Below are 24,947 nucleotides of genomic sequence, written 5' to 3'. Positions count from 1 at the left end.
CTGAGCAAAGTTCTCGAAAAGGTTGTGGTAAAGGGGAAAGTGTGATAAAAAGTCAGTCTAACAATGAATGTGGTGTTTATGTCTCTCTACAATAATAAGCTGTTTCTTTCATCTCAATGTGAAAAGATTCTCCTCGCAAGCTAACAGTAGTCCACCTGCTTATTCAGGTGTTAATATTCAAGCCGTACTATACAATTTATTTTTACGCTTGTGTGACAGTTAAGAATGTAAAAAAATATATATATGTATTGCAGCATGGTCCACACGGTCTGGTGACAATCAATTTTCAGAAAAAAAATACTTTAAAACTATAATAAATAAATTATAAAAAAATCCATTACAATCAATTTATCATTGGTTTATGGTATTATAATACACTACACTTTCGTCATGCGTGATTTAAATTTTTATTTAATTACACTGGTCTGAGAGTTAAGAGTGTTCAATATTAGCTACATAAAATGATAAAACAATGCCCAGACACTTAATGCATCTCTTAGGATGGTGAGCGTTTGATCATTTGACTCAAGAGTGGACATTTAAATCATTTTTTAAATATGAAGATATTGGAATTTGACCAGTATCATGTTACGGTAAGAGTCAGACCTTTTGGCGGTGGGCATCCCAGGTTTGTGAGAAATGCTTCCTTTCTTCTTGATCAGCTTTTCTACAGCATTGGATCGGACGATGGGTCTGACCAGGTGGCGCTTGTAGGTCCCGGGGTACTTCTTCTCCACGGCTTGCTCTCTCCTGCGAGGATTAGTATTACATAAATAAAGTGTACACACCAGCTACTGCTTGTCTTTAAAAAACGAAGAAGGTGGACACTGTATATTTCCACTACTGGATGTCATGGAGACAAATAAACACATGGCTGGGAAGCTCAGCCTACAATGTAAATAAAGGCCTGAACCCGGTTTGGAATGTAACTGTAATGCTGGGTTACTCTAGTTCAAGCACACTAACCCTGCTAAATTAGTCATGTGAACACAGTTTAATGTCTTTTGAACCTCTCATATTAGGTAGATAAACTGAATGAATGATTAGAAACCCCTGTTAATATGAAGCAATGGGAAAAAACATGATCAATTAGTCCCTCTGACAATTTCAATCAAAACTGACCATTATCACTTTTGCATCTGCAGAAAATTGGTCAAAAATGTTTATTGGATCTCACTAGAATGTGCAAACACAATTATTGTATTTTTTATATACATTATATTGAGTGTATTCAATTTAAATAGTGAGAGTAGGAACTTAAGATGAAAAAGTGAAAGCTCTGCTAATGAGTAAAGAAGGACAGTAGTAAAGTAGGAAGCCCCCTATTTACTTCATGAGGTCTTTCTCTCGGACCTCCAGCTGCAGCATGATGGCACTGAGCTCCATGTAAAGGTTGTTGGCTCTCTCCAGCTTCCTCTCATAGTGCTCCCGAATGTCCAACGCATGCCTGAGAAGGTTGAAAACATCAGCAAATCTGGACTCGTATGACGAGTCACATTATGAAACTATTTACTGAAAGTACTGCTTCTGTTACCAGTGGCAGACAATTAAAAACACATTTGACATTTCCACTCAAATGCCTCCTCTTTATGTTCAAGTGGTGAGGATTAGCAAAGAAGGGATACTAGCACACGTACTCTCTCAATTTTTAACATAATCCTAGAACTGATTATTCCTATTTTCTATTATTCCAAATGGTCACACCTGAGTTCATCCCGCCTGCGCCTGATCAGCTCTTCATCCAGCCTGTGAATGCACGTGCCTTCGCTTTTGATCTTCTCAAAATGTTTCTTTACTTCCTCTCGCCATTCAGCCTGGAACACGAATGAATGAACAAAGTCACAACCTCCAGGTTGTACATAGTGTGCTTCTTTATATCTTCAGATGTCGTGCAGACCTGAGACTTGAAGTAGGTCTCCTGAGGAGCTCCCAAGACATCAGCCGAGGCAATGTCGAGGTGTAGGAGGATCTGACGGAATGATGGTCTGTTTCTGGGCTTGCCTTGCCTGGTGATAAAATGTGTGAGTTATTATGTGAGATTTTGTATCCAACAACTGCAGTATACTCTTAATGACAAAGCACACACCATGTTTGTTTCATGAGGATTTTGAAACCATCCGGGCATGTGGAGGGCACGGGGAGGTGAAGACTGTTGCTGCCGACGCCCCAGATGATAGCGGAAGAGTCTACATCTTTGTAGGGGATCTCTCCAGTCAGGAGTTCCCATAAGACAACGCCAAATGACCTGTGAGATGCAGTGAGATCCTCACAACCAGGAACATCCAAGAAATTCAAAATGATTTGTCACGCACAACTCACCAGATGTCCACTTTTTCCGACACAGGCTCATTTCGAATCACTTCCGGAGCCATCCAGGCCACCGTACCAGCAAATGACATCTTTGTACTTTTGTCACTGAGCTCTTTTGACGTTCCAAAGTCAGAGATCTTCATAGAGTCGTTGTGGGTGACCAACACACTATTTAAAAAAAAAAAAAAAACATACAAAAGGGAAGGTTTAATATGCAAGCCGTCGGCGGGATGTTCCAATTAATTCAACATCATTTCGTTGTTTAATAACATAGCCAATTCATGTTCAAAGGCGTATAAAACTAAGTATATCAACCTTCTGTTTACATTGAATTACTACACATTTTATATATACTGTAAATGTAACATATAATGGCATTCTCTAGCAATAAAAAGGCATTTTGTGTGTTAGAATATGCATAAACAAAATGAGTTGAGCATGCATTTAGAAAGGAGATTCGACAAAAATATTGGAACTGGCACATATTGAACATCTGTAAAGCTTCGTGAAATCGCCGGTTATAAAATCTATATCAGTTTTCATATGTTGTTGACATTTTGACAAATTAATCTTTTATTTTTCAGCATGAAATCCATTTAATTTTATTTGTCTAGGACATATCGTTACTCACATATTTGTATGTCAACTCAAGATTTTTTGTGTGTGTGTGCAAAACCCAGTATTTAGTAACACACGGACGGGGTCCTCAGTTTACCACAGTCCCGTTCCCGGTGCAAATGTAACCTGAATTTGTACATGGTTCAGGACAGACTGTAGCCAAAGTAATAGTTATAGTAAATATTTGTAGGAAAAATACTTCTAGACCATGAATCACAATCAAATGAAGAACTTAAGCACGGCTTTAACTGAATGTGCCTTCTTGTGCCGCGAGCCCTCGTGTCTTTATACCATTTCAAACCATGAAACAAAAAAAGAAAGAAAGAAAATATCACAAATACTTAAGAGGGAGAGAGGGAGGAAATATTCTGTGAAAGAACATCAAAACGTGACTATAAGCCCATCGTTTTGAAACTCTTGCTGTGATTCATCCAATTAATCAAATGAGGATGACCTTTCCAGAAGATTCAGCCTGAAATGGTTCTGCTGACTAATAAAGTGTTTGGCAGCACTGCAGCACGCCAATATTGATTAAAGACATAGAGAGATGCGGATGCTGTTGTGCACAGGATGTTCAGGGTAAGCGACTTTGCTCACATAAAGGCCACTTGATTATTAACATCCCGAGGGTTAATGTCACACGAGTTAGAAATGTAAAGCCGAATTGCCTGCTTAAGTCATTTTACAGCACAGTGAAACAGCTGTGAGTAATATGGTAATTATAAATGTAGAGTCCACTTCATGGGTCATATATAGATATAGAAGAAATACAAAATAAAACAATAAATCAGATTCATTCAAGTCATTCAACAACTAGTACTTAAATGAAGTTTTGAATCCAACTGAGACAACACAAGCACTGACAGGAAACTCACTTGGGAGATTTGAGATCCCTGTGGATGATCTTGTGGAGGTGCAGGTAGTTCATGCCACTGGCGATGCCTGAGGCCCAGTCCACAAGCAGCCTGGGGGTCACCTTCCGTCCTGCCCTCAGCACCTCGTAGAGCTGGCCTTGAGCGCAGTATTCCATGATGATGCAGTAACAAGGCGCCTGAGTGCACACCCCCCTTGGTAGAGCACAGAAAACGGCTGAGCAGCGGCGCATGCAACATGATGCAAACCGTAAAAGTAGTTGGAGACCTACTTGAAGCTGATGATATTGGGATGCTTGAGTTTTCGCAGGTGCTTAATGTCCGTCTCCTTCTGTTCGCGCACCTTCTTGATAGCCACCTCCTCAGAGCGGAATTTGCCCAGGAAGACGGCTCCCTGAGCACCGCTTCCTAGCCACTGCAACTCGGAGATTTCCTCAAAAGGAACCTCCCACATGTCTGGGGACAGGAAAATAGGAACTTCGATGCAACACAGTGTTGTTTTGCGAAAATAAAATAAAAGGTGAAAAACTCATATACAGCAAATGCATCTAATTGTCTGTCTCTAAAAAAATAAACACCACATCCTTTATAATTGCGTTATTTGTTCCACTCAGGCACAAAAATAACAGGCGGTGTCGCTGGCATGTCATCTGTAAAACTGACGTTTACGATGACCTTTTGAGGAAACGAAAGGAAATTAGCAAGGAGTTGAACAATGGATTTTACAGCGTGTTTCAAAGAAGATCCATTTAATTTATTTTCTATTGCTTGCTCTAATTAGAGTGTTTGGTGGACTGGAGCCTTGTCATGCTGATTCAGGCGAAAAGCGGACTACGCCCGAGACTGGGTGCCAGCCAATCACAGGGCACTGCAATAGAACCATGCAGGACAAAAACAATGAAGTAGGGCCCGGAAAAATAATAAAGTGAGTCATGTGGAAATAATATTTAGCCTATACAAAATAGAAAACCATGAGATATAATACTGTTTTTTTTTTTTTATAATAATTATTTTCACACATAATGAGGAAATATGCTATGTGGGTGGAGATAAACTACAGAGATAATTTAGAACGTCAAGCAGTAGACTCAGTCCAATTCTGTCCGACTGCACTCGCACCCTGTAGCCTTACAGCATGGCGAGTCTACCTCCTTCCTGACCTCAATTCAAAGTGACAAAGAGCACAGCTACATGTAGACCAGCCATAAACTCACCTTGTTGCTGTAGCTTGTATTCTGTGGAGTATGTCTTTCCAATGATGTTCCAGACAGGACGGAGACAGCCGAAAAGCCCCTCCAGGAAGCCGCCCGACCCGGGTCCTGCTCTGTGGAAGTGCAGCTTGATGTCGTCGGGGTGTTGCGGGTGACCTTGTCTGCCCTCTCCGCTGTGGTCCATATGACAGTCCCCGTCTCCTGTATGCTCCTCCATCACGCTCCCGCAGCCCCCGTGCTCGCAGGAGGTCGGCGAGACTGGTTCTTCGTGGTCGTGCTCCTGCAGTTGAAGGACGCTGTTGTCAAAGTGGCCGCCCTCACTCCGCGTGGAGTCTACGCTCAAGGCCGCGTTTGGGGGACTCAAGCCCACGAGCGCCGTCTCCTCATCCTGGCTGGGCGGCTGCAGAAGCTGCAGGGGCACGGGCAGGTGCGTGGGCGGGGCCAGGTCCGTGATTATCTGAGGGGGTAACATCGAGGGAGGGGCAGGAGGAGGGTGCGTTTGAGAGTTTGGAGCGTTTGACTTCTTCATGGAGTCCCCAACTACACTGAGTTTGAGCTCCTCCTTCAGCTTGCCTACCAGCATGCTGGGGCAGGAAGTCCATGAGAGCACCTCGGGGGAACTTCCCATGATGTCATGCATGAACATGGGCTATGTACACCTGATGAGGAGCAGTCCTAACACATTAGCTCACCAGAATTTGAATCACCTGGGGGGAAAAAACACAAACAGCACAGACACATGTTAATAATGATAAAGCTAATTTCACAGCTTTCATAAAAAACAAAACAAGATGACACTCACATTGAGCTCTCACTACTTCCGCAAAGACAAATCCTCTCATAGATCTGGGATGGGATGAGCTTACATTAATGACTGTTATTTTCTGTGGCGGAAGTGGTCAAATTACAAACAAACACCAAATGGGCTTTAAAGACGTGCATACGAGATGAATAAATCACACTGGATAGAAATAGCCTCATTTCTGGGAAAATTCTGGCAAACTAAATTGATGGCAAATACAAACAGTTGGGGCTTTGCGATGCTGCCGGCGGAGCGTTATATCAGTAGAGCGGGGGATTAAAACTGTTGCTCTGTATTAGGGAAGCTCAGAGCCAAACATCTGGCACGCGCGGACCAACGTCTGAGCAGGCACAGCCACACATTGTTAGCCGCAGCAGCCACCCTGCTAGCTTTGGAACACTCAATCATTCTTGAGTAGACTCAATTTATCTCTACCTGCAAGTGTTACACAAAGAGAAGGTCAAGGAGGGGACACAACGTTGCAAAGTCTACACAGATGGTGCATTATACTGTCGTAAGGACTGGGGAGACTTGCATAACAGAAAATAATAATGACAAAACACAAATTCATCCATTGTGTAGCTCGTCTGTGGTCATGAGTAGGCAATTTACACTTTTCAATTTGAATATACTGCTACATTGAGGAAGAAACTGCCTAAACAGCTTTTAAAATACATTTTCAATGCAAAATTGTCTCGTATAAATGGCCTTTCAAATCGATGATCGAACACTCTGCTTTTGTGTTCATGGAGTAACTAGGATTGTTAGCCATATATATATATATATATATATATATATATATATATATATATATATATATATATATATATATATATATATATATATATATATATATATATATATATATATATATATATATATATATATAAAAAGTGTTCTGTAAATGGCATTTGATTATTTGTTTCTATCACCTACAAAAGTGTATTACAGTAAGTTTAGGGAAAAGACAACTTGGTTTATGCACATTTAAAATGACAATGTGGTCCTAGATTTGCGTGTATTTCGCCAGAAACTCATGTATGAAGCACAACAATCGAGTTGACTCAAGATAGCAAAATCCAGGCGCTGATTCCAGACAGTAAAGTATTTATTCGGCAGTTTGTCTTGATAAGTGCGCCAAGTCTTAATAAAGGCTTCTGGTAGATCTTAAAACCGAAGCTGCTCATTTGCTGATCTGTAAAGACGTTGTTTAGATGTTTATGTGAACGTAGCTACTGTATCTGTGCGTATTTATCTCCTGAGGGTAACCCGAGTGCTGTGAGAGTGTAACACCTGCCAAAAGCTCATCTATAATGCAGGCTTGACTCTAAGCAGGTTGCTGAGAGTGCAGGGGGAACGAGAGAATGCTCTCTCAGGTATCCGATAAATCCGTCCATTCCAATGCCAAGACAATCGAGCTGTGTGAGTAGAGGACTGAGATGTAATTCCACCCCACCAATAATTTTTTAGAGCTGGGCCGTGCTGATGCGGGACACCGTCGCTGGTCAGCTGGAGAGAAACGCATGCCAAGACTGAGGGCGGCTCCACATGTTAAGCCCTATGACCCAATTTAAAACCAGTGTCTCAAAGAATGGCAGTCAATTTCACTTACTTGCATTTACTTTACCAGTCGTAACAATCTGGAACGAGCACCTACATCTGACACCGGGAAGAACAGGAAACGGACCTCACCCATTAATCTCGAATGGAAGATCTCTATTGGCATAGAATCCCATAAATAATGTCTGCGCCTGTTTTTCAAGGTTTCATTTACACGGTCTTTTAATGTACTTTCCGAAAGGACAAACTGATTGTCCTTGTGATGTAATAAAAATCAGTGACAATGTAGGGGGAAAATGAAAGAAAGATGGAGAGAGAGAAAGTGAGAAAAAACGGTCTGATCCTGTAATCCCAACAGTGCTCTAGAAACGGGCTTGTACATACATACACACAATACAGACCTTATTCAGTCCACTGCTTTCATTTTCCACGAATGTACAATTTCACTTTGAGTGGCGCAAACCTTGTGTTGTTAATGTGTGTGTTGGGATTAGCCAGAGGAGCACAAAAGCCAGGGGCGTGTCTGACAGCAGCCAGTAATCCGACTACACAGTAATCACCGGGGAAGACACTTTTGCACCATTGGAAAAAACATTCTGAGCCAGATTGCTTTCATTTCCACAATACTGTAATTTTGATTGAGCCATGAAGACGTTCTTGTGGCAAAAGACTCACATCAAACAAGTAAACACACACTTTACACATCCCTAGACAAACCCAGCAGCGTCATCTGTGTCTCCATCGCCATGCTTCTAATTAAGGGGAGATCCCGCTGTGTCCCAGAGGGGCGGCCTTCCTTTGCTGACAGCTGTGTGTCCAACAAAGAGCCAATTTAGACCTTCTCTCACTTCATCGTTCACACGTTGCCTTGTCGCCACGGCATCCATCCCGAGCCATTCTCAGAAGCTTGGTGGCTGCATCAAGGCTGGTCAGGGCGGAACTTGACCCGATAGGTTCAAAAACGTACAGTTGGATCCATTTCCAACCATTATCTACCTCTAATCCTGTTCAGGGGATTCAGGAAACTGTCACTGCTGACTTTAAGGATACACCTGGTCTGATCCTGACTCAAACACAGCATATATGTACACAATCAACTACTCACACTCACATTCAGACTGATGGGCAGTTCAAAAAGTCTTCCTACTGTAAAGTGGGAGGAAGTTGGGAGTATCCAAAGAAAATACGTACAAGCACAGAGGACAACATGCAAACTCCACACAGAATGGTCTGAGTCGAAATCCCAAACCAGAACCACACTGAGACATGCTAGCCAAATGGTTTACAGTTCCACCACAAAGGTCATGAAATACTTGAAAAATTAAACCCCCATGAAGTCAGTGCAGACTCGTGATCTGTAAACGAAGGAGATCTTTTGTTGGCAAACAAAGGTTATGAAACAAGTTAGCTATAAAAAAAAATTGCTGGAGCAGTTTTAGTAACAAAAACAGCAACATAAGAGCTCCCAAGGGTTGTTTTTGCTTTACTCCTCCACATCGGGCGCAAATCCAACTGAAGTGAAGTGGACAGCCCACTTTTGGTGGGTTGAAAGTTAGAATCACACAGTGTTCAGGCACCTTGACATCACAGTTCTCTATTAAGACTTTTTAGTTTGTATCGTGGCCAAGAAAATGTTCACAAACACAGATGGTAACTGGCTTGTAAATAAGGAGAATAGTGTCTCTGACATTGCCATGGTGATCGCAGTTGACCTACCTTCTGATATGAAGACTCATTGAATGAAGATCATTTTGAAACCTTTCCAAAAACGCCAGAGAAAACGTGCAAAAAGTGCGACCGTGTCCGCCTTGTTACTGACAGGAAATCAATCTAGAGTATCCACGATCTGCAGCCTCTCCGTGACCCCGAACGTAATAAGTGGGATGGGAAATGGATGGATGGATGGATGGATGGATACAAAGAGACAGAAATGGAGGAGAGAATGTCTCAGAGGAGGAAAAAGCGGATTAGGCGGACATTGAAAGGGACAATTTGTGGGTTGGAAGCAGAAGAGAGCAGTTGAAAAAAATATATAAACAAGAGTCAGAGGAGAACCAGAAAGTGTGATGACTGCTTGCGGCAACATACAGTAGCAAGGCTGCACTGATGGGAAAGACTACCGGGAGCGACAACAAAGGACACAAGAGGAGCCGGCTCCATGTGATCTGTCTGCCCTGCACGGCCAGGAGACAGAAGCGCACACATTGGACAGTGCGACCAGAGCAGCTGCTGCCACAACAATTCCCCTTGTGCTCCCTTACGAGGGACAGTCTGCTTGGCCCATCAACAACAAGGACTGAGAGGCAAGAGAAACAAGACAGAGAAAAAAACAGCACAAGAGTCAAACATGCTTCTGTGACTGACACCATTTAAATCATCTTAGTATTAGTATTCTGGTTAATATTGAGGTAGTGGAATATGAGTTTAAGCAGGAAAATTCAGCAGTTTTTATAACTATCAGAAGGCGGCCATTTTGACATTTGCTGAAAATGACATCACCGTTTCTCAAGTCTCAGGTAAGAAAACAGGTGAGCTGTGATGTGTGTGGTCATGCCTGAGCCATGAACAATTGTGATGTCATCTTCAGTCCACAGCAAGTGGCAAAATGGCCGCCACCTGAGATGGATAAAAACTCATATTCCACAAATGTAATATTAATCAGAATGTCACGTTGTGACTAGAGAGGTCACATATAACATATTATTGTCAGGAAATATTTAAGGTTGGCTTCCCCTTTAAGGGAATATGCAATTTAGAAAGGCGAGTTTATGAGTCAAATGGGAAGCACCCTGAAGACTGAGGCAACCATAGCAGGAAACCAGAAAATCAATATGCATTAATGCTTCTATTTGACGCTGGGTTTATTCTACTAGTATTGCTTGTGAAACAGGAATCACTCAAGGATTAAACATTATTCTTCCAAAACAGGTTAAAATGAGAAGAGGTGTAGAAAAGACAGAAATTGTGTTGTCATCCGTGGGTCATCTGATTATGGTAGTAAAGAGCATGAAAATGATAAAAAAAAATACAAATAAAATATGAGACCATATTTCTTCTTCGAAACAAAGTACTACTACAACAAATATACTTTATATCCAAAATTTACACGTGTCAAACTGCAAATAACGGTGGCTAGAACTCTATAACGCCATGTTGTCGCCATTTGCTGTCACAACTGTCCTTCAAAACACACCCTTGCGCTTTAGACCACAACTTTGCTTCACTAAGACACACAATGTGCCGAGGGAAGCCGAACATGGTCAGTTTGTGTTGATAAAAAAAGGTTGACAGCCTGGATGATTAATGTGGGCTCAAACATCCGTCTATCCATTTTCTATGCTGCTTGTACTCATGGCATATAAAAGTTGTTTTCAATTTGGCATCTTCAATTAACCTAACATGCATATTTTTGGAATGCGGGAAGCCAGATTATTCGGGGGGGGGGGGGGGGGATTCCTGCAAGCACGGAGTAACATGCAAATTCTACATTGGAAGGCCGGAGTAAAGATTTTAATACAGATTTTCAGAACTACTATGCAGCCAATGTTTCAAAAATTCAATGGTCCTATCCCATGTAAACGTACCCTAAATGAAGCATTCTCAAATCAAACAAAATCAAACAAATGGCCTCGAGTATGATCAGCCATGGTGTGAATGTTTTGTAGAGAAAGGATGGCAGGATGATTCCTCCTCTTCCCCCTCTAAGACCCGGCTGCCGGCTACGCATCCTGCGCAGTTACGTAAACATGCTTAGTAGCAGAGGACAAGGGTGGGCGCCACTACTCCTCTTGCCAAGCAGAGCAAATAAAAGAGATGGATTAAGTCGTGGGGGGGGGGTTAAAGTTGACACACTTGTAAAGTGGATGTGCATGTGTTCAACCACAAACAGATTTCAGGTACGTGTTATCAAGTAAAGACATTTAACAGACAGCAGTCTAATATCTTCAAAGGTGCTCCATTGTAGTTGGCTAACTGGAGACAGGACCTCTATCTTCACCCGTCCTTCAGAGGACACAGAGACGTACTGCATCACAAATCAGCAGCAGCAGCAGCAGCATCACCACAGAGCCTAAAATAGCTCCTGCACGCATGCACCGGCGCACCACTGCACAACACGCTCCCCGCAGTGCAGCCACCAAGCACACACTAACCAGCTGATTCACTTATCAACACAACAACACACCCCACTTACCACACACAAGCACCATGAAGGATGAATGGCCAAACACGGCAGACAAACCTGCTCTTTGAACGGCCTACTCACGTCGGACGGAGCACAATTCCATGCTTCTTCCTCAACACTGATGCAGGGTCGCTAAAAATGACAACAAGGGGATGCAGGGATTGCCGGTCAGGGTGGAGAAAAAGCAGCAGAAAAAAAGCCAAAAAGAAGGCAAGTCACAGGCTGGAGAATGACAAGCATTCCGGTTGCTCCGGCAGCGCACGGGCTTTGAGTGGGCGGGTGGTGGCGTTACCAAGCCGCTCACGTCACACTTTTCATGAATGGAGTCGTCTGACGCAGAAAGCACGAGGTTCACAAACCTGAGGAGAAGGAGGAAGGGGGGAGCTTTCTGCACCCACTCAAAGAGGAGGAGCAAAGAGAGATGAAGGGGAAAGGGGACGAAGGGGGAGGTGGATGTAATTGGGAGCAGCACCAGCTGGAAAAAGCAGGTTGGGCTGTGGTGGTGTCTTTCTAAGTAGGACAGAGGCGGGGTATTTTTGTCCATTTTTTTCTGCACGAGAAAATCCCTTTATAAATCAAATCACGAATCAATTCAGCTTGCAATGCGTATTGTACTAACGCACACTCATCTTCATCAGATGACACACAGCAAATACCATGCTAGTCATAATGTCCATGTTGGGGGGGGAAGTAAAAGTCCTATCGTAATCGCCATTTTTGAATGTTTTCAGATACTTCAACAAACAAGAGTCCAGTTGCCTTGATTCAACCTTTGCAGATTACCATGACCTGGATGACAATTTTGAGCAAATACAATGGTACTTTTTATTGTTATTGTGACAATAAATTAAAATTTTTAAAAAAATTGTGATTATGCTATATTATGCTCACTGTACACCAAATGATGCAGCCAATTGTGTGCAGGGTTAAGCAACTATTTTTCAGTGCATCACCAGTGCATGGCAACGCCACATCGCAGATGTAATAGGCAATCAAAAATGAACTTGAGCTTTTTGAGCTTTCACCAAAAAAGATATATAAATAATAGACGTTGACGGCTGCGGCAGCAACAAACTGTAACAATACAGTGTATATATTTTTTATGTATTTTTTTTTAGGGCTATTTGTTTCTTCCTTGACAATCTTGCCATGTTTTTGTGGTTCAATAAAAATACATATGACAGTATGTTGTTTGTGTAGCCTCAAATAGAACTGGTTAGAAGCCAGAGTTGGAGTTCAAATTCCAAATTGTACGACACATTTGACTTAAGTGGCTGCTAATTATTTGAAGTATAGCCCAAGAAAAAAAGTACATTATCTTTATTATTATTTTCTGTGCATCACAGAAACACACGATAAAATGTTTTTTTACCCAGTTATTAACTGAATTAAATATCCTATGTGGCCAAGTGGTTGATCAAGTATGACATGAGTCGAAGGTTAAAGAAGGACTGACAGTCAGAGCCAGTTTGTCAGACGAATGTCTCTTACCACAAGTTAATTAAACAGCTCCCAAAAATCCCCTATAAGTCTACCTAGACATTTCGCGCTCTCTCACACGCACACACACACACGCAAACACACATGTACTGACCCGTAAGAGGCTTGCTGGACATCTCAGACGTTGTCCATTACAGTCCGGGCCTCACTTGGCACTCATCTGGATGCACACAAAAAGCAAAGGCAAATGGTTCATACGGGGGAATGACATTTAAAGTTCATACAAGACCAGCATGGATTCAGAGGCTACGTGAGAGTACACTAAGCTAGAGCAGCTGCAGAGGAGGTTGCTGTTTGTAAAAGTAAGGCATCAGCTCAAAGGTTGAGTCACCGGCAAAACTGCAGAGGGGCGAAGGCACGATTCAGTTTGTGTGCGTGCGTGCGTGCGTGCGTGCGTGCGTGCGTGCGTGCGTGCGTGCGGCCAAATCAAAGGAGATTGAATGAGATGGGAGGGTCTTCTGGTGAAAGGAGTGGCTCAGGGAACAGATGCTCCAACTTGTAGTCTTACAAAACCAAACCTCTGGGGAAGAGTGTATTAATGCATGGACAAACTGTATGTGTGTGTGCATCCAATCTCTGGCCTCAAAGTCCACCCCAGCAGGGGACCCCCGCAGGCGGAGCTCTGATATCCTGGGGTGAGGATAAAGACAGCATCTAAATAGTGTGAAATGGCGGCCAGGATGAATTCATGCACAGATGGCTGAGGGCGCTGTCCGAATGGGAAACACATTAAAGAATGTCATACCTACTCTCTGCTGCGACCACAAATTAGAGCAAGCCCAAATCTGACTAGATTCGCACATAATGATTATTGTAACATCTTAAATGATTTTTATTTTTCAGTGTGAGAGACTGCACACATGATGAGGAAGAAGTTGTGTTCTGGAGATGACCAACACAGCACAATCGATTCGTTAGTCTCTTCCCTTATACCAAATGTCTCTTGTAGTACCATAACTGACCTGCCATGGCAGCACAGTGCCACAGGGCATCCAGACTGCCCAAAAGTACAAAGAATAAGAAAGAAAACTAGTAAAGCGATCTTAAATGTAACAATGGAACAATCATCGCAGAGTCCATAGCTCAGTCAATTTTTATTGTCTGAAGTTACAAAGAGATGATTCCCAGGCCTGGCAGTGGTGGTCTCCAGTTAAACATTGACAAAGTGAGGCAGGTATCCATACAAAATATTGGACATAAAAAGGAAAGGAGCATGGAATTCAAACAGCTGAGCTATTTTTGCTGAGCAGTGAACCGCAAGTGATACTGTCAAGCCCAAATTCCAAAAGTCCGAAGGTCGGCTGATCACCAGCCTGTGCGCTCATGTGGAACGCAAACAAAGCCAGGACACAACACGGACATGAACACATCTGATTTTTCATAAACAACTTAATACATGACTCTTTGCTCCAATAACCACCATTGATCCTTGTAGCCAGTCAAGTGAATTCGGAGATTGGTTCTTAACTCATTCACTGCCATTGATGGCTATAGGCTTAAAAAAATTTTTTAAACTATTTCTATTAGATTCACATTTTTTCCACTTTTGTTAACAAGAGTATGAAAACCTAAAAAATATATTGTACATTTAGAACAGATATAAAATTTGTGATTAATCATGAGTTAACTGGTGAAGTCATGCGATTAATTACGGAAAAAAATGATCGCCTGACGACCCTAATTTTTTTTTTTAAATCTTTTGTTCTTTTTTAAAAAGTTATTTTATTTTATTTTTTAAATTTGTAATTATCTTTTCTTTTTTCTTTAAAAAAAACAGCTGTAAGCCACACTGACGCTGTCCCGTTATACACACTCATTACTATTTCACCAGTAGCGGGACAGCGGCACTGACAGCTCCTGTGTCGCCAACATCAATAAGAGAAAACCCACCCAGCGTGCAAGATTACCTTTCCAGCTGCTATCAGAAAGCAGCCAGCGACTGACAAGTTGGCCAAAGGTGGCAACCATCGCTATTATAGCTAGCGACTTGGTTCTTGAACTAATCAGATCCCGATTCTAGTTACCTACTAACTAACTACTACTACTGCTGCTAAATGTGTGTATAAAAGCAAACAAAAATACCAGAATGTCATGTGTTCAACCGTCCCAATGGAAACGTCTAAGCGACAGCGAGCACACACACACAGACAACACTTGAGTTGAAATGAAAGAAAGCAGACTGACATGAGATTGTTGACCTTTTACCTTTGGTGGATGGATGAAAAGTGGCCTGGCTGCTTGATTGCTGGCACAAAGGTGGGCACAGCTGAGTCAATCGTGCACACAGCATCCTGCAAGTCGGAGAGGCTGATGATGCTTTGTGAGATTATCATGCTGAGCCCACCGACAACCCACAACCAATTTGTATTGAGAGGAAATTACGTAACGAGGAGTTTTCATCCCTCGGGGTAGCTTCGGTCCATGTCACAAAAATCCACCTTTCAATAAATACCGTAAATTCATTTTTGTGATTTGTTACATTAAATATGTTAAAGTACTGAGCGTACAAAGATGGAGAACAATATAGTATTCAATTGTTGAGATATAGATGTAAAAATTGTGTGAAGACCCCCCCCCCCCCCCACACTCTTTGTAAGGTCTTTCATAGTAGACAAAGAAAAACAAATATCGTAAAGGTTTCTGAATTTAGAGAGGACAGTGATATTACAGCTGTGTAATTGTTTGTGTAAGGCGCTACTCGTAGCGCCTGCTCTCTTGTGTTAGAGATTAGGCAAACACGAGCTGTACAAAGGCGAGAGCAGAACTTTAATCCCCCGTGGTAGCCCAATTAAATACAGACCCGAGCCCACTATGGACCAAAAGTACCAGACTTGCAGTTGGAGAGCTGCCAGTTCACAATCTCGACCACTGTCAAGGTTCCCTTAAAAAAAAAAAAAAAAAGGCTCTGAACCACCAAATGCACTACTTTTTCCCCCTCATGAGAAGGGCAATTTAGAAAGAGAAAATACAGCTGCACTTCCAAAGTCGACCACAATTGTTCTGCGAAGCAGGTTGACAAAAAAAAGGGGGGGGGGGGAGTGTGCTTATTTAAAACATGTTTTTCTCCAGAGGAAATGATGCAATGTGAAGTCAATTACCGATTCCATATTCAAGCATTTATTTACACCCCCCCCCCCCCCCCCCACCCAAAAAAAAGGTTACAGTTTTGCGATTTTCACTTGCAATTCAGCCACTGAGCTCGGGCACTGCGGCTAGGCGAGCGGCTGCTTTTTCTCAAGCAAAAGACAAAGTAATAACATAATTTCTATTTTCCCTCATGGCGGCAGCACTTCATCACCAATTTTGATGAATGAATCCTTTTTTTCCCCCTCAATGAAGCCTACTTACAGTAATTTGTTTGCTTAGGATGTATTGTGTACTTACTCAGTACTCAGATATTCATATTTCAACAATTTCAGGACACGCTTTATAAAGTTAACCATGGTATAATAAAACAAATACAATTACAACTTTGATGCCTAGCAGACATGTATTAAGAGAAAAAACAGCAAGTATGCTAAAAGGCCTTGATATGCCTCGATATATTGTAGTGATATAGTGATTCATTACGTTTGGTTTTGAAATCCTCCTTATTGACCACTAGAGATGAATCTCTTATTCGGGCATTCTATTTAACAACTGCACCCGAGCACATCAAATGTATCATCATCTGCAACCAAATGCGCACGAGTCCACAGACAACAAACACCAAATGTCAGCACTTCTGCCAAGAGGCTGGAACGGCCTGCATGACGAGTTCATGCGCTCCGATTCTCCACTCGTGTGTATTAATATGCTCCCCATGAGGCGCTGCAGGCTGTGGTAATTATAGAAGCTCGGCGAGCAGACACATCACAAGAGCGCAGTGCATTCAAAGCAGCGTGCCCTTGCATGAATACAGCGCATGTACGCACGCATGCATTAAGACCAGAGCGCGCGCGCTCCAATACAACTGTGTAATCAACAATAAGCGGTTGCAGAGGAAGCGTTTAGATCAAAGCTTACTACGGCGGAACTCAAAAGGTTGCCGCCTGTTCTGGGATGCTGGTCCATAAAATTTCAAAATAATTTTTCTGACAGGAAATGGCGCCATTTTATACTAAATTGGAACACTCTTAAAGGGGACGGCAAGTCAAAAAATGGAACATGTTCTACGCACCCCCATTAGCCTAAACACTGTTTAACTCATTCACTCCCAGCCATTTTCACTGAAGCAACCCCCTTTGCTCATGGCTGTTTTACTGGATTTTGACTGATTTTGAAAAGGTCCAGAATATTCTGTTCTATTGCTATAAAAACATAGAACCTACCAAAGAAAATAATTGAATCTCCTCTTTCATCAGGACAAAAACTATATTTTGCAGAAATTAACATTAGGATATAGCTAAGTTTCATCATTATTCACAAATCTGTTGAATACACTGGGAAATATAGCTTGTTGCAACATGGCCTTGACTGATCTCTTATAGTCTGCTGCCACGTGCTGGGCGTTTTATGTAATAACTACCATTGCTTTAAGCGACCTCTTCCTCCGTGAGTCATCACCTTATCGTGGTGGAGGGAAAAGGCAACGTGGGTCCCCCCTCTCATGGGCTCACCACCGGTGGAAGGGGCCAAAGGGGTCGGGTGCGCAGTGAGCTGGGTGGCAGCCAAAGGCGGGGGCCTTGGCGGTCCGACCCTCGGCTACTGAAGCTAGTTCTGGGGACATGGAATGTCACCTCTCTGACAGGGAAGGAGCCCGAGCTGATGTGCGAGGCTGAGAAGTTCCGACTAGATATAGTCGGACTCACCTCCACACACGGCTTGGGTTCTGGTACCAATCCTCTCGAGAGGGGCTGGACCCTCTTCCACTCTGGAGTTGCCCACGGTGAGAGGCGCAGAGCAGGTGTGGGCATACTCATTACCCCCCGGCTGGGCGCCTGTGCGTTGGGGTTTACCCCGGTGAACGAGAGGGTAGCCTCCCTCCGCCTACGGGTGGGGGGACGGGTCCTGACTGTTGTTTGTGCTTATGCACCGAACAACAGCTCAGAGTACCCACCCTTTCTGGAGTCCTTGGAGGGTGTGCTGGAGAGCGCTCCCCCCGGGGACTCCCTCATTCTGCTGGGGGACTTCAACGCTCACGTGGGTAATGACAGTGAGACCTGGAGGGGCGTGATTGGGAGGAACGGCCCCCCCGATCGAAACCCGAGCGGTGTTTTGTTGTTGGACTTCTGTGCTCGTCACGGACTGACCATAACGAACACCATGTTCAAGCACAAGGGTGTCCACATGTGCACTTGGCACCAGGACACCCTAGGCCGCAGTTCGATGATCGACTTTGTAGTCGTGTCATCGGATTTGCGGCCGTATGTGTTGGACACTCGGGTTAAGAGAGGGGCGGAGCTGTCAACTGATCACCACCTGGTGGTGTGTTGGCTCCGATGGCGGGGTAAGATGCTGGTCCGACCAGGCAGGCCCAAACGTATTGTGAGGGTCTGCTGGGAACGTCTGGCAGAATCCCCTGTCAGAAAGAGATTCAACGCCCACCTCCGGCAGAGCTTCTCCGTTGTCCCGGGGGAGGCGGGGGACGTTGAGTCCGAATGGACCATGTTCCGTGCTTCCATTGTTGAAGCGGCCGATCGGAGCTGTGGCCGTAAGGTGGTTGGTGCCTGTCGGGGCGGCAATCCTCGAACCCGCTGGTGGACACCAGCGGTAAGGGATGCCGTCAAGCTGAAGAAGGAGTCCTATTGGGCCTTTTTGGCCTGTGGGACTCCGGAGGCTGCTGACAGGTACCGGCTGGCCAAGCGGAATGCGGCTTCGGTGGTCGCTGAGGCAAAAACTCGGACATGGGAGGAGTTCGGTGAGGCCATGGAGAACGACTTCCGGACGGCTTCGAGGAAATTCTGGTCCACCATCCGGCGTCTCAGGAGGGGAAAGCAGTGCGCCATTAACACTGTGTATAGTGGAGATGGGGTACTGTTGACCTCGACTTGGGACGTCGTGAATCGGTGGGGAGAATACTTCGAAGACCTCCTCAATTCCACCAACACGCCTTCCTTTGAGGAAGCAAGGTCTGGGGACTCTGAGGTGGGCCCCCCTATCTCTGGGGTCGAAGTCACTGAAGTGGTTGGAAAGCTTCTTGGTGGCAGGGCCTCAGGGGTGGATGAGGTTCGGCCGGAGTTCCTAAAGGCTCTGGATGTAGTGGGGCTGTCGTGGTTGACACGTCTCTACAACATCGCGTGGACATCAGGGACAGTGCCTCTGGATTGGCAGACCGCGGTGGTGGTTCCTCTTTTTAAGAAGGGGGACCGGAGGGTGTGTTCCAACTTTAGAGGGATCACACTCCTCAGCCTCCCAGGTAAGGTCTATTCGGGGGTGCTGCAGAGGAGGATCCGTCGGGAAGTTGAATCTCGGATTCAGGAGGAGCAGTGTGGTTTTCGTCCCGGCCGTGGAACAGTGGACCAGCTCTACACCCTCAGCAGGATCCTTGAGGGTGCGTGGGAGTTCGCCCAACCAGTCCACATGTGTTTTGTGGACTTGGAGAAGGCGTTTGACCGTGTCCCTCGGGGAGTCCTGTGGGGGGTGCTTCGGGAGTATGGGGTACCGGGCCCCCTGATACGGGCTATTCGGTCCCTGTACGACCGATGTCAGAGTTTGGTCCGCATTGCCGGCAGTAAGTCGAATTCGTTTCCCGTGAGGGTCGGACTCCGCCAAGGTTGCCCTTTGTCACCGATTCTGTTCGTAATTTTTATGGACAGAATTTCTAGGCGCAGCCGGAGTGTCGAGGGGGTACAGTTAGGTGGCCTCAACATTGCATCTCTGCTTTTTGCAGATGATGTGGTGCTGCTGGCTTCTTCAAGCCGTGATCTCCAGCTCTCGCTGGAGCGGTTTGCAGCCAAGTGTGAAGCGGTTGGGATGAGGATCAGCACCTCCAAATCCGAGACCATGGTCCTCAGTCGGAAAAGGGTGGAGTGCTCTCTGCGGGTCGGGGATGAGGTCCTGCCCCAAGTGGAGGAGTTCAAATATCTTGGGGTCTTGTTCACGAGTGAGGGTAGGTTAGAGCGGGAGATCGACAGACGGATCGGTGCAGCGTCTGCAGTGATGCGGACGCTGTATCGGTCCGTTGTGGTGAAGAAGGAGCTGAGCCGAAAGGCAAAGCTCTCGATTTACCGGTCGATCTACGTTCCTGTCCTCACCTATGGTCACGAGCTGTGGGTCGTGACCGAAAGAACGAGATCCCGGATACAAGCGGCCGAAATGAGTTTCCTCCGCAGGGTAGCCGGGCTCTCCCTTAGAGATAGGGTGAGAAGCTCGGTCATTCGGGAGGGACTCAGCGTCGAGCCGCTACTCCTCCACGTTGAGAGGAACCAGTTGAGGTGGCTGGGGCATCTGGTTCGGATGCCTCCTGGGCGCCTCCCTGGGGAGGTGTTCCGGGCATGTCCTACCGGTAGGAGGCCCCGGGGACGACCCAGGACACGCTGGAGAGACTACGTCTCACGGCTGGCCTGGGAACGCCTTGGGATCCCATCGGAGGAGCTGGCTGAAGTGGCTAGGGAGAGGGAAGTCTGGGCTTCCCTGCTAAAGCTGCTGCCCCCGCGACCCGACCCCGGATAAGCGGAATTGAAGACGGAACGGAACGGAACGGACCTCTTCATGTCAGAAGCTGTATCAACGGCTTCTGTATGCTCTATCATAAAAAAATTAATACGTTTTTGAAAGTGATGGTCAAAGTATTCAAAAACGTATATTTATATTTTTGAGTTTGAATGAGTTAATTTTGCGTTTGTGGAATATGAATTAAGCAGCAAAATCCACCCGTTTTTATCCCCCCCCCTGCGATGAATGGATTACAAGTCATTCTAACTTTTGATTTGACTTCCCCTTTGAAGGGGCTCTATTATAGAAACGTGCTGCACTTTGAAATGTTGTGAGAAGTATTTTCTTGAAAATGAAATATTGTGAGAAGTATTTTCTTGAACATTTGGGTCAAAATTCTGCGACTTTAGCAGTTCCACTGAATGTACCAGCCTACTGAATAATAAAACTACTGTTTAATTGTTGTGAACATGGTAAAGAAAAGTCTGTTTGATATTCGCACACTTGGGCTTCAACAATGTTGAGTTAAGCTAAGTCCCCCAAGCTCACCACTATAAAGCCCCTGTCGGGCTTAACCCACTTCTCAACAAAATCCCACTCCTGGCACTGGCCGCCCAGCGTCTGGGATTGCGTCCAGTAACGCCAATGGAGCAGTGGGGGGTGGAATTTGCTTACTTTCTCCATCATGCTGACTTGTTCCTATTGGTGTTTTGTGGCCCGACGATATGGATGTGACAAGCCGGCCCCGCGTCTGCCACACAAGACGGCGTGAGGGATGTCAGGAGACGAGACAACCGTGCTCATATCTCTACCTTCAGCCCAGCGTTTGTTTGGCCTTTTCAACTTCAACTGACCTTCACCAGCTGTGCTGCAAGCAACGGGAACATTCAGCACAAATACTGTACTGATCTCCATTTCCGACGGCATCTAATGTAAACCCACCCATGCATAAATATTGGTGACAAAATTGAGCAAGTTTAGATTCGATGGTAGTTATTTTGTTGTTGTCAATTGATGGCATCATTAAACTCTCAATGTTTGGGAATCTGGACAAATTCAAACCATTAAAATAACTGCAATGTAAAATACAGCAGTGTCTTGATTTCTAACTTTAATTTTTTCCCTGATTCAAAACACTAGCATCTCAAATTTTCTTTCCCCACTGAAATGAATGGAAATGTTGCTAATGTGTTCCAGCCCAACATTATGGTCCTTGGCCACTATACTCGACTCAACTTTTTTTAGAACGTGCTCATATTTGAAAAGTAATATTTAACTACATCACATCGTCAATACAATTGGACAATGCTAGCATGAATGGTCAATATAGCCATTGCAACTAGAAGTTTTAGGCTAGTTTAGGGTGGATCTCAAATTAAGGAGAATAGTAATCCAAACAGAATCAATCTTATTTGCATATCGAATATTAATGAGAAATCCAGCCTTCTAATCCGTCAGGTGTTTTGGACCAAATAGAATAGCTTCAAAAATGGCACCCTTGGCATTTCCAGCCCCAAATTATCTTGCAAATAAAAGGAAATCTAAGTTTATTATATATATATATATATATATATATTTTTTTTTTAAGCATTTTAATACTGTGACATGAATGCTCAAGGTGTTTTGCAATGAGTTAGCATTAAGCTAGCGGACTCCCTAAGGCAAAGTCATGTGGTTGTTTTAAACATACAAGGTACTTTTTTCTTTTTTATAAATACAAATTGGGCCAAACTGCTGATTTTTGTGGGCTGAAATGAGTTCACTGCCACCATACAGCAGTATCTAAAATTTTCAAATACATAAAATAACCTAAAACGGGATTTAAAAAATGAACACAAACAACTTGATCCTGCCGAACCCTCTTATATATATATATGTCAATGTACTTCTACAATACAGTTTATGACCCCAAAAGACACTTGCGAGCATATTCTCGTTTTTTTAAATGCATAGTTGCTCCGGTGAGCTGTAAACCAGGTGTCAGGTGTCTTTTTGCCATAGTTGAGACCGCAGAGTGCCATGACAGGAGTTTATCTGTCCATGCAAGGCCAGCGGGAGTGGGGGCCTCCATTTGGCTAATTGTGGGCTGCTGACCTGTAATTGCACCATCCGCTGACAAGCCAAAGCCTTTAGTGACACACGTGAACACTTGCTCAGCAGCGGCGAGGCTGCAACGCAATCCTGACAGCATCCAGCAGTCACGCTCGCAGGAGACACATTTGCTGCTGACTGCGAACATACGGTGGAAAAGGCAAACAGCCAACACAGGAAGTGGTTATGACACTACAGCGTCATGAAAAGGGGGGATAAGCGGATGACAGGCGGCCGATCACGAATGAATATGTTTCATCGCTGAGCATATTTAATGAAACTTAAAGACAATACAAATGTGCTAACATAAAGAGGCTAGCTGCTATACGCGTTGTCGCCTGAACAGATTAGACCATTGTTTCTGATACAGATTCGGTTTAGCATGCATTGCTAGCGTCTTCGTTTCTCAGCGTGAACAAGGAAAATGTGTTGGACTTGTGCTTTTAAAGTGCACTGGTTGTTGGTTGTAGATTATCCAGTTAATTGTGATTGTCAATATCAACAAATGCCATTTTTGCTCCATTTTGTGTTTATTTGTACTGCTTTATTCATGTATCACTCACTAGTCGGTACGGCAAACCGTCTTCTGGTTTACATTCTTACAGTATTAACGTCATGTGGGTTTGTTTTGACACATTTTGGGATCTTACATTAATTCAAATTTATTCTAATTGCTACAATTTATAATTTGAAATCTGTAAAAAGACATAAAGGTTGCTGATTTTTTAAATGACTGCTTTTTATCTTTTATCAATATCTTGAATAATACCAAAATGTTAACAATATTGTTAGTTCACTATAAAAATAAATTGTAATACCGTCCCTTTCGTTTCTATTAGCGCATTTGATCTATTTAACGTTACATTAGTAACAGATAATGCTTTAAAACAAATTGCTCAAGAAGCCTTTTTGACTTTCACCATTTATCTTTTAAGATAAGAGAGTGCTTTATTTTCTTCGTGTAATATTGCAGTGTTTTTCTATCTACTGTAGCTATAGTATACACTTGAATAACAGCTACGAAAGTCAAAAACTCAAAATCTTACTTGAACTCAATTTCCACTACTCCGTATTTTCTATCATTATTTTGCCAAATATCAAGAAATTTAATTAATGTTCCATTGTAAGATTCAGATTTTTAAGACAATGCACAAAGGGTAATTTGGTAAACATAATCATATTTTGTTAATGTCAAGGAAGCATACCCATGACTATCTTCTATCAAGAACACAGTGTTAGGACCAAGCCCTATTGCAAACAACAAAAATATTTGAGTAATCGACACCCCCCGTCACCAAAAAGTGGTATAATTGCCTTTAGATGCCACAAAGCGCCACATGAAACTCCTCAGTTCACCTCAACATAACACCAAAATGCCACAAGATTGTGCCAAAACAAAAAACAGTGACTAGGTAAGCTATTCGGCAAAAATTGGAGGAAAAAAAAACTGCAAATATGTACATACTTGGTTCACAGTGGTGTAAAACTGCAGTGAATTAATGATGGCACCAACCTCTCATGCAAACTATAAGCACAGCAATGAACGTGATGTTAAAAGGAGAATCCTCATTTTTGTACAGTAATGATATGAATTTATAGCCAAAACTATAGTACCACCATACAGCATTTTAAAAGTGAAAAAGTAAAACACTACCTACTGACCTCGAGGTTAAAAATAAAAAAACAGTAGTCTTGCAACAACCACTCATTTCCTTTCTGTTAGTGAAAACAAACCTAGAAAATGCCACATTATTATGTGGTTTTAACGTGGACATACTCGGTTACATAATGATGGCGAATATGAACTCTAACCCTTTAATACTCTTCTCTATTCGCCAGCGACGTTTTATCGGCTGATTCAAGCTACAAGATAAACGAAAAGGCGTTTATTCGCACCTATAAGGCAGAAAAACAACACTTGCAATCGCTGTCAGGTCCCTGAAGGCAACAGCGGCTAATTGACAGCTGCTCTCGCGCAGGAGTTTAGTTTCTCGAACCCGACATGCCAACCAAACGCCGAACGTTAAAACGTCGCCCTTTAACGTGTTATTAGTTCACAAACTGTTGAATACAATATCTTTTCGTTACCGTTTGTCGCCGTACAAGCTCCGTTGACGGGTCCCGAGATGTCAGTCGGCTCCCTGTGAATGTGTGTGTGTGTGTTTCAGGCCACGGATTTACTGGCCAATCAGCTGAGACGCGTGAGCTGTCTACGTCACTTCCGG

At 43.7% G+C, this 24,947-nt stretch overlaps 1 protein-coding gene across 7 annotated transcripts in view; it reads right to left on the bottom strand.

The window, feature by feature from the left end:
• The window catches only part of map3k13 (mitogen-activated protein kinase kinase kinase 13), a 29,965-nt gene extending 5,075 nt beyond the window's left edge, over nt 1–24,890 (bottom strand). The window contains exons 1-12 of one of the 7 annotated variants that reach the window (XM_086091483.1): nt 24,811–24,890; nt 13,151–13,216; nt 5,589–5,718; nt 5,015–5,468; nt 4,073–4,256; nt 3,804–3,995; nt 2,320–2,478; nt 2,087–2,245; nt 1,898–2,006; nt 1,705–1,814; nt 1,331–1,447; nt 607–750 (exon numbers count right to left, since the gene is read on the bottom strand). In XM_086091483.1, coding sequence (XP_085947609.1) covers nt 607–750; nt 1,331–1,447; nt 1,705–1,814; nt 1,898–2,006; nt 2,087–2,245; nt 2,320–2,478; nt 3,804–3,995; nt 4,073–4,256; nt 5,015–5,468; nt 5,589–5,657 — 1,697 coding nt within the window. In that variant the 5' untranslated portion in view covers nt 5,658–5,718; nt 13,151–13,216; nt 24,811–24,890. Of the gene's footprint in view, nt 1–606; nt 751–1,330; nt 1,448–1,704; nt 1,815–1,897; nt 2,007–2,086; nt 2,246–2,319; nt 2,479–3,803; nt 3,996–4,072; nt 4,257–5,014; nt 5,719–11,613; nt 11,862–13,150; nt 13,217–15,261; nt 15,379–24,810 lie in introns of those variants that run through there. The other 6 variants (XM_086091480.1, XM_086091477.1, XM_086091479.1 and 3 more) reach the window with 6 other exon arrangements.
• Nucleotides 24,891–24,947: the final 57 nt, after the last annotated feature.

Source organism: Leptonotus elevatus, chromosome 12 (genome assembly GCF_054856555.1).
Source record: "Leptonotus elevatus isolate MCC_2025b chromosome 12, RoL_Lele_1.0, whole genome shotgun sequence".
In the NCBI taxonomy this organism is placed as follows: Eukaryota; Metazoa; Chordata; class Actinopteri; order Syngnathiformes; family Syngnathidae; genus Leptonotus; species Leptonotus elevatus.
Note: the sequence above shows the minus strand (reverse complement) of the source record. Positions and strands in the feature narration are given on the sequence as shown.